The 10002-nt window shown below is 32.7% G+C and overlaps 1 protein-coding gene across 6 annotated transcripts in view; it reads right to left on the bottom strand.

The window, feature by feature from the left end:
* Positions 1 to 203: 203 nt before the first annotated feature.
* LOC111392329 overlaps positions 204 to 10002 on the bottom strand; it is a 14345-nt gene continuing 4546 nt past the window's right edge. For 2 of the 6 annotated variants that reach the window (XM_023017647.1, XM_023017648.1), the window contains 9 exons: positions 9319 to 9376; positions 7054 to 7167; positions 6675 to 6788; positions 6302 to 6413; positions 5648 to 5718; positions 4153 to 4257; positions 3661 to 3875; positions 1556 to 1766; positions 204 to 534 (listed from right to left, as the gene is read on the bottom strand). In XM_023017647.1, coding sequence (XP_022873415.1) covers positions 500 to 534; positions 1556 to 1766; positions 3661 to 3875; positions 4153 to 4257; positions 5648 to 5718; positions 6302 to 6413; positions 6675 to 6788; positions 7054 to 7167; positions 9319 to 9376 — 1035 coding nt within the window. In that variant the 3' untranslated portion in view covers positions 204 to 499. Of the gene's footprint in view, positions 535 to 784; positions 1767 to 3574; positions 3876 to 4152; positions 4258 to 5647; positions 5719 to 6301; positions 6414 to 6674; positions 6789 to 7053; positions 7168 to 9318; positions 9377 to 10002 lie in introns of those variants that run through there. The other 4 variants (XM_023017649.1, XM_023017650.1, XM_023017651.1 and 1 more) reach the window with 4 other exon arrangements.

Below are 10002 nucleotides of genomic sequence, written 5' to 3'. Positions count from 1 at the left end.
ATTAGAGAGAGTAAAAGATTTAGGGCAGGTTCGAGAAATTCTGGGCGGGAACGGGATTTACCATATCAATTTATGGGACGGAAATTTTTGTCATATCTAGTTAAAAAGGTCGTGTTACCTATAACCCTAACAGGGTCATTTTGATATGCAACTGCTGAGCAGAATTTAAGACAGAGACGAACAATTGGTAATAGGCCAAAAAATGATATAATATTCGCTATAACAGGAAAAGATGATGAACAACTGTTACTCATTGATTTTCTGACCTTTTTTCGCCCTTCACTACTAAATTAGAAACATGTATCTACAAACTACAGAATATATATATACGTGGGTGTTGTCAACACTGTTGGATGTCCAATGTATCACATTAGTCAGAAAGCACTTTTTTAGGAACTCTGCAGTTTAATTAGCCTTAACCTGGTAAAAAAGAGCAAAAAGGAAAATAACTTTACCGAGCAAAATATTTCCTTCGGGACTTCTATAAGACTGGAACACTTCAATTAGCCTGCTGCACGGTCCCTATAGGTTCTCCTGTGGAAGTTAATTCAGAAAGCTTACACCCATTACCAGTTCTATGATGAAATGGAAGTCACAATATTATTGCTAGTTTTACATGTAGTAGAAATGCCATTTTTACTTCCATACGTGCTATAAATCTTATGTATTGAGAGGAATCTCTATATATCCTCAATGCCTGCTAGATCATAGTGCAATATGTTGATAATTAAAACCACTAATTCTATTCCACCGAAAGCAATCAATTTGCAAAAAGAAAAATAGAAACTCAAAAACACGCAAGATTTATAGAAATTCTCTTCAATGTAAGACTACATCTTCTTCTGCAACTACAGTAATTCACTATGATGATAAAAATTTACAAGAGAATCGCATGCCCTATCTTCTCCAACCCTTCTCTCTCTCATGATAATAATAAAATCCTGATGACAGCTAGGTCGATCCACGTACTGACTTCGAATAGCAGCAATAATTAGGTTCCGTAACTTAACAAAATTGTCATTTGATGGGTCTAGAGAACTATAGAACCTAACACAATTTTATATCGTTGGTTTTAAAAAGGAAACTGACTGGCTAAATTCTGAACAAAACATTATAACAGCGGGGAATCCTGCGAGGAACGAACTTCACAGTAACACCAGCCTGGTGTGTGTCATCTCTGTCAATAAAATGTCGCATTGTGGACCAAAAACTCACAAGTACAATATCAACCAATCAAGTGGTCAGAGAGAGAAATCCCAACATATGTTAAAAAAATCACTTAATAGAGGTGCATAAAATAAAAACTGGAGATACAAGATTGCTATGAAAATTTCTAAACTATATTAATATAGATGAAAAGTAAAGGTTAGTCTGCATGGGGGGTGAGGGTTGGGGTTATGACGAGATGGACCACTCAGAACACCAATTGCAGACCCCATGCATTGCTATATTACTATTCATAGCCTACAATTGATGTTAACGACTCTCTTGCCAAGTTATCTAACGGTATAACTAGCATTTTAAAATGTAATAGCTACCAGAGGGAATTGCTAACCTGTTCTGCCTGCAAAAGAATAAGAGTTTGGAATGTAATTGCTCCTTATATTTCCAATAGAAGTGTGAGGTTCCATGGTATTAGTCACAGGAAATGGAGATGAAATATTTGTGGCTGGAACGAATCCTAGTGATTTGGCAAAGTACAATTTCGAATTGCCTGCGTGAATCTGATCAAGTGTTTGCCCAAGATGCAACAAATGTTCGTCTCTCTGTTACATCGTAAAAAATAGTTTTAGCCACTAGAAAGTGGTTTACAAGGATTTATTATAACAGACACAGAATGAATGTTAAATCCATGCTTGTATTTTCAAGCCACAACAATGTTTAGCAGTGAGTGGGGGCATCTCCAATGGTAGACCAACTTGGTTACTGGTGTAAAAATCTACTCCGATGGTACATTAAGGCCCGTTTGGTACCCATTTTTTTAAAAATACATTTTTCTCTCTTCTTTTCAATCACACATTCTTTACTAAAAGAATATTACACGTAAATAAAAAAAATTCCTTATTTTTCAACCACACATTTCCCATCAATTTACTATTCTAAAATGCATTTTTACATGAAAATGGGTCTCGAACACCCTCTAAATCATCGAACCAATTTGGTGTAATGAATTATGTTACATCAAATTTTGTGTAACACTAATCATTTGGTGTAATTTTTGAAGTTTTTCATTATTCCCATTTTGCTCTTCATTTTATTATATTATAACAAATTGTAATTCCTTATATATCATTTTCCTATCCTTTCAGTATTTAATGATTTAATTGAATACATTAGCCCCTAATTGTTTCCCTTTAAAACAAAACTCTTTAATTCTCATGCTTATTTTCAACCACACATAATATTTTGCATATAAATTCAAAACATTTTCGTACTTTTTAATCATACATTCTCCAAAAAATACCATTCAAAACTTCATTTTTTTTCAGAATAATAGCGATCAAACAGGGGCTAAACTAAAATTGCTCATTAAATCTCAAAACTTACAAATTTGATAATTAGAAATTAAGAAGAAATTAGCAATTGAACAACATAAATGTCTGGAAAAAAATGGATTTAAAGTACCATACAACATTAAATGATAAAAATAGTTGCGATTTTTATTATACGTAACTTTTTTTGTGCATTTATTTTAATTTTTTAAATTTAGTATTCAGTTCAATGCCTTTTTTTATTTATTAATAAATACAATATTTTAGTTCATTAAATATAATTTTTAATTTAATAATGTTAGTAATAATATAATTTGTTATTAAATAACTTCTGAAATAAATAAATTGTTGAGAAATAAATAATTAGGAAATAAATGAAATATTATTTATTTGCTGTAACCATTGGAGAGGTCACCTCAAATTGGTGTGAACCATTGGAGATTCCCTGATGATAGCTGACATTCATATGGATAAGAAGTAATCAGGCATGCCTTCCAATAGTATATCAGAATGAATTAATTTTCAAAATATTTTTAGTAGGATAAAATACATCTAGTGTCACTGCTTTCAAAAAAAGGTGAGATACATGAGGCAGGTGAGTGGTAGCAATATTTTTCTACTAGAACTCGATTTGATTATATAACCATTTAAGAATCTTAAGATTCACTTAAAACTCCATCTAGATTACCCAGATAAATGGATGTCCTAGAAAAACTGAATTTTATTTTAAAGATACCCAACCGTATAGTAAGTTCTCAGTCCAAACCTCGACTCCATTTAGGTTTCCATTTCCGTGCTTTTTCACAAGTAAATAACAACATTATAAGTAAGCATTTCCGTTTCCTTCCGGGTTTCCACGTTTGCTTAAGTATGCTTCAAGTTACTACTTCATAGAAACATTAATGCATTCGAGATTCAGTTAAGCGTTTCAACTTGAAGAGAAGAGCATAGATTCAGATGCATAACTTCCAAGAAAGGTAACTATTAGCCTTAAACTGTCAGCATGTATGAATGATAAGTTTTAGCATGAACATTTATGAATAGATCACAAAAACAATTACTTAAAACTTAAATTTATTTACCAAATATGCCAGTTCTTTGGATTGAGACAATGAAGAGGCGAGCATTCGTCATTATATCAAGAAACAGATGAGTGGCTGAAATTGACCTGCGGGTTCTCAACTTGTCCATGGTTAAGGTAGCTGGGAGATGAAGTTTGTTTTTGCTCTGAATTGACTTGAAATTCTTCTGAAGTAATAAATTCACCACTTTGTTCCTTCCTTGATTCCGCATAATACATGTGACTAATGACTCTTCGGAGATAATGGTTTCTTTGAGAATAGTACATTTTAGTTGCAAGGGGAGCAGGAACGTCTGAGATTGCTACAACAAGTTTACTATCATCAAAAGTAATACTAAAACAACATTCGTAAAGCACAGCGTAGAATTACTTTTGACTACCATGATTACAGTGAAACCCCTCCAAAGCCCTACGACACATTTTGGCTCTCCGAACAATATGTTAATGTTAGTTTAACCAAAAGCATATGCAGCTACGACTTTTTAATCCATTAGAAAAAATAAATCAACAATTCTAACAATTCTTTAGCCATAGACCAACACTAGAGATGGCCATTGGGCCAGAGACATGAAAAGGTACCTTTGGTTACTAAATTTTCATAGATTTGATCTGAGGTTTGATTTCCAACAACACCTTTCGATATCTTCTCACTTGCTCCATTTGATCTAGTTGGAAGCTCTCGACCTAAACCCATGAAAACAGAAGCACCACACAAGCACAGCAATTGTGCATCAGCAACACATTTCCAGGAAACCCGGGGGTACCAGTATATGAAACAGAGACATTGTCTATGAGGAGCTCAACAAACTAGAGATATGACATACCCAAAATTTTGAACAATCTAGCTTCCAGCTAGGGCATATAGGAGGTTTACAGAATAAGGCAAGACGCAAATGCATACCAGATATATGTTAAGTGTGCATGCAAACCTGTTCCTATGTTTTGTTGCCGAATATGTGTAGTATAAGTCACTACCTTGGCTCTATTTTCTAATAACCTGCTAGTAAGGAACAGTTGGTGACCAGCGGAGGAAACGAGTGCAAAAAGGTATACCTCAATATACAAAATATGGGGAATAAAATCCATGACAGATTTTAGAAATACACAAAGAATCAGAATTGGCTGAATCTTTGTGTTGATTCCCACCAAGTGCATATCAGCATAGAAGAGTACGTAAAATAGAAAATGCAAAGCATTCTTCCAGGAATCCTAACCAACTCATGGATAAGATGGGGAGAGACTGAGTAAGGAAATTATATATTTCAATCATGCTTTGGTCACATCTAACATTGATGACCATTTAGCTGCAGAAAGGTACTCTCTGAAAAGAGTATTACTATTTTATAGAAGGAAGTTAACATATTCGAGTCACGCTTAGGTCAAATTTAGTATGTAGGACCATTTATCTGCAGAAAGGTACTATCTGAAAAGAGTATTACTATTTCCGCAATGGAATTCCTGCAAAATGGCTGTCACGTTTGAATTGAGACTACAAGGAAAATCTTGGCCATCACTAATCTCTGGTCAAAACATAATTTTGTATGTAAATTGAAACTAGGCACCAAAAGACTATTAATTGCCTTTTCAACTCTACCTTCGTCTTGAAGAGTTAGCCATAGAAATTTTGCTTGCTTCTCCAGAAGTAATGAGAGAATCAGGTCAAAAATTTAGATGATAAAAGGGATCAAAACTACTTTCAGCAGACCTACTGGAGAGAACGAAACTGGGAACTTTCAAGAGAAAGGAACTCTAATTGAACGTATGATCTCCATTTAAGATTTTTAAATTGGGAATTATTATTTAATTTCATCGAATGTTTGAATTCAGAGTCTTTGAGGTGTCCCAATCACATTCTCTGCATGCCTACTAATGCTACCTTCCCACCGGGGGGGGGGGGGGCCCCCCCCACAAAAAGGGGGGGGGGGGGGGGGGGCACCCCAACAGACAAATTTCAACACATAGGCACAAAACAAAGATGAAAGAAAACAAAGTGAGAAGGAAACATTCCTATTGCACAAATTTCTATAAAATTGTGCAAAAGCATACTACTGTCAAAAGAAAGGAAAGGGCTTACATTGAAGGACATCTTCAGGTGTTATACATGGAGCCTTGACGTCCGGACATGATTGAATCTCAGATATGGCCCTACAATATAAAAGTAGATTATGTATGAAACCTGAATGATAGGAAATACTCCTTGATCATAGAATACCTTTAGTCAAGATATTTGCACTGTTTCAATGGAAGAGCCTCCCAGTACCAGTATTATAATTCTCATGGTTTAGTTCTATCATTTCTCATGGTTACTTGCTCATGTACAATTGTTTGAACAAGTATTTCTAGTCAATACCATAAAAGGAAGCACATACCCGGGGGAAGAAATAAAGAGGAAAATTCGGGGCGTCTGTCAAAGTAAAATGATCAACCCTGAACAAATCACAATTTCTAAATTTTCCCCTAGGAATTGCATCATGCATGTACCATGAAGGCTGATAACCAAAAGTAAAATTTCAGGCGAACTACTAGCACTGTAACATCCTACCATCTGATTGTGCAACAAGTTGAATTGGTTAGCTGCTATAATAAAATGGGCAGAGGAAGAAAAGTAAAAGAATACAAAATGATGCAGTTGGTTTTAAAGATGTATGAATACATCATAATAAAAAAAAAATTACGGAATGTTTTGTTGGACAGCATCAAAGATAAAGATGCATCACGCTCCACGTACCTTTTGACGCGTTTTGGTGGACTCAGTATCAATGTTTCTGAACGCTCCATATTATCAGGATTAACTTTCAAACTATTCATTCTTGGTGTCTCATTCACACACTTTGTGTTTCCTACAATGCAGATTGTTCACATATCTCTTCAAAAGATTTGATTTTCTGAAGATTCACAAAAATGTAACATATTGCATGCATAATAAAGCAGAGACTTCAATTTGGAATAACATTTCACGACAATTACTAGTAGAATAGCAATTAATAAATTGAGACCAACAGCACGCGCTAAAGGTACTGTGAAAGACAAAATCGTGATATTTGAACGAAATTTTAAAATTTGGGAGGGGGGGGGGGCTGAGGGGGGAGAGAGTACTATACGTTTTGCTCCAGCTAAGGGAATCATTCGAAGCTCTTCATCAAAATGTGATTCTGGATCAGTAATAATGACAGAATCTAGAGATTCAAACTTTTCTTGTTCCAGAACTGTTGTAGCTTGGTAAATACGAAGTTAAGAACAATAATTTTTTTCCTGTAATATAAGAAATTCCATATAGTTAAAGTCATCTATCAATGATAATTTTAAGAAAATCAGTAGAATCAACACTTTTTGCTTGTCATACATGCTCTGTCTAAGTTTGATTTTGGGACCATGTCTTGGAAAAGATGTAACTGTGACCAATAACGTGCTAGAATTTCAAATAAATATATATTGTAAAGCAAGAGAATTGATCATATTCTTGAGAGAGGAAAAGGATACTAGCATGAGCAATATGTAACTTTTTCCTGTCCTTCCTTGGAAGTTTCTTTTGCCCAGAAGCGCCATCAACTTCTGAAACAATTTCGTCCTTGTAGTTAAGTGACTTACAAAGTTCTGCAGAGATGAAAAAGGAACATGTTCAAAAAGATGAATTACTACTACTGCAACTGCCAGAGAGTAACCCAATAATGCTTATTACTGTTCACACTTACGAGATGAAACTAGGATGTTTCAATCAACATGTATGGGTCAAGCTTTAACATTAAGACATTAAATTTCTCCCTTTACTCAGTGTATGTGTAAATTATCAGTTTTAGATTGGATTAGTCTATTCCGTATTTAACTCTCCTGTAAGCTGCTCTGATAAAAGACACGAATTGGAAATTCAAGTTGGTTAAAAAATACTTATATCACACCAAATACAGATGCAAATAATTTGGAAAATGCTCCCATTTGCGGTACACTTTCCAAATACTAGTTTTCCAAATATTACAGAACAAGTAAAATATTATTTAATTATTACACCCATCGTGATAAGAGAAATTTTCATATATACATTTCTATTTGGGACCCAAGTTTTTTCGAAAAATAAATTTAATCATAAATTTGATATTGTTAAACACACTGATTAATACATGAAAACAACAAAGTTTCATGATATAAGTTTCGGTTTATAATACGCTTTGCTAGTTGGTTAATAATGGTTTAAAACATATAATATTATCAAATAACATATTTTAAAAAAGATACAAGACAAATTAATAGTTATTTTGGTTACATGTATAAAAAATAACTTGTGAAGGATCCGTATCTTTTATGCCATACTCCTCATTTACATTAATATTATACTAGAGCACGTTCATATATTTTCCACATGCAGGAGGCCAGGACCCATTTCTTTCTAATCATTCTCCTACGTTTGGCCAAGTTATTTATCATGACTTTATGAGACGTTTTCAAATGCTCTAAGCCTCTATTACATGCTATCAAATATCCAATCCCATAGTTTGTTATTCAAAATTCTTTTCCAACCCAATTTTTGAAATTTTTGTTGGTGTTTATCTTTATTTCTTTTCTTGTCCATTGCCTCCCATTTCAACACATCCAAGGAACATTTAGACCTTAGATCATCTCCAATCCTGCACCAAAGTTTGCAACAAACTAAAAATCATCTCCAACCCAGTACACTAGAAGTTGCACCAAATGAATAGTGTTTAATCATTTTCTCTATTTTTTTTATTCTTAACAATTTATATACTGAAAAATTATTTATTTATTTAATTTACTACTACATAAATTACTACATACACAATTATGTTTCGCTTATGAAAATATTAAACTATTTAACAAATTTTAAAAATGTAGTACAATTAATAAAAATACCATAACTAAGAAAATATCAAATAATGTTATTTAAAATAATGTAGTACATTCCGAATCCCGAAATTGTGATACGATAAAGTCGACCTAGTGTCGTAATTTAATTATCGGAATTCATATATTCATCCCACAAATTTTAAATAATCATGTTTTTTGCATTTTAAGCCCCCGTTTGGTCCCCATTAAATTAAATTTCATTTTTATCTCTCCTATTTTCAATTACACAATCTTTCTTAAAATAATATTACATGTAAAGCGAAAAAAAATTTCTTCTTTTTTCAACTACCAATTTAAAAAAAAAATACTATTCCACCCATTTTCATTTGAAAAAAATGGGGACCAAATGGGGGCTAAAACTTTTTGAGTACTTTTATTTAATTCATTCCTCGATTATTATTGATTACATGATTAAAATTTATTACAAATAATAATAATAATAATAATTAAGAATTAAAATTTATATATAATGCAAAATGATACAAATACCCTTGATATCATTTGATGATAAATGAAAAAAGGGCAAAAATGACTTTCATCAAATTTGGTGCAAAATTTGGTATTGGGTTAGATTTGGAGCAAAATGGTTAAAAATGGTGATTTGGTGTTGTGGTTGGAGTTGTACTCATTATCACAATTTGATTTGCGCATAAATGACTCAGAGGTGCACAAAGCATGTCTCTATGTCCAAATAGATGATACAATAAAATGAATAAGAAATTACTTTATCCAAAAATCAAAGCAATGGGTTCCTTTCTTCTTTGATGTATTTTCTTCTTTCTTATCTAATAATACTCTTTCGCGTTATCAAGAAAAATAAGTACGCAATTGACCAAATAAATGAAACCTCAAGATACAAAAATTTTGGAGAACAAAAATGAATCGAACCTGCATGTGCGGCATAATGACTGGCCTTAATTGGCTTCTTACAAGCATTGCAGCATACCTTCAAAATACATTAAGCAGCTACTTCACTAATTTGTTAGGTACGCTAGAAGTGAAGATTTAAGACATTATTCGCACAGCACTTGCCTTCAGTCAAGCTATTTATCTCAGGCTAAAAGTTAAAGGAGGCAAACATGTATAAACACATCAACTTCAAGAATATATATGATATTGAGAAAAAAGATGTGTTACTGCATACTCTCTAACAATAGGATTTCAAATGAACCGAGTTGATCGAAATTATAAATTACTAAAACTTGAATTGTTCATTTAATGCAATTTTTTTTCTAATTCTTTTTTGTAAAATTATTCTATAACATGTACGGGTGTTTATTTGTTAATTATTCATACGTAAACTACTCTCAATCAGCGAATTTGAAAAAAATATATATAATTTTTTTAGGAAATAGATAATGTTTAATAATTCATTTAAACAATTTTATAACAATAATTCTTTTAACTGAAAGTAATGCTTCATCTAAATCAAAAATATGAAGAAACAAGAAAGGGGAAAAAGAGAAAGTAATACATTTTAAAAGTCGTTCAATAATACTTTCAAATATAGTATTGGACAAAAGGGTAAAATGGAAAATGCCTATTTATTTTTGGATGACAGGATTGGGGGGG

The sequence above is a fragment of the Olea europaea genome, unplaced genomic scaffold (assembly GCF_002742605.1).
Source record: "Olea europaea var. sylvestris unplaced genomic scaffold, O_europaea_v1 scaffold920, whole genome shotgun sequence".
Lineage (NCBI taxonomy): Eukaryota > Viridiplantae > Streptophyta > Magnoliopsida > Lamiales > Oleaceae > Olea > Olea europaea.
Note: the sequence above shows the minus strand (reverse complement) of the source record. Positions and strands in the feature narration are given on the sequence as shown.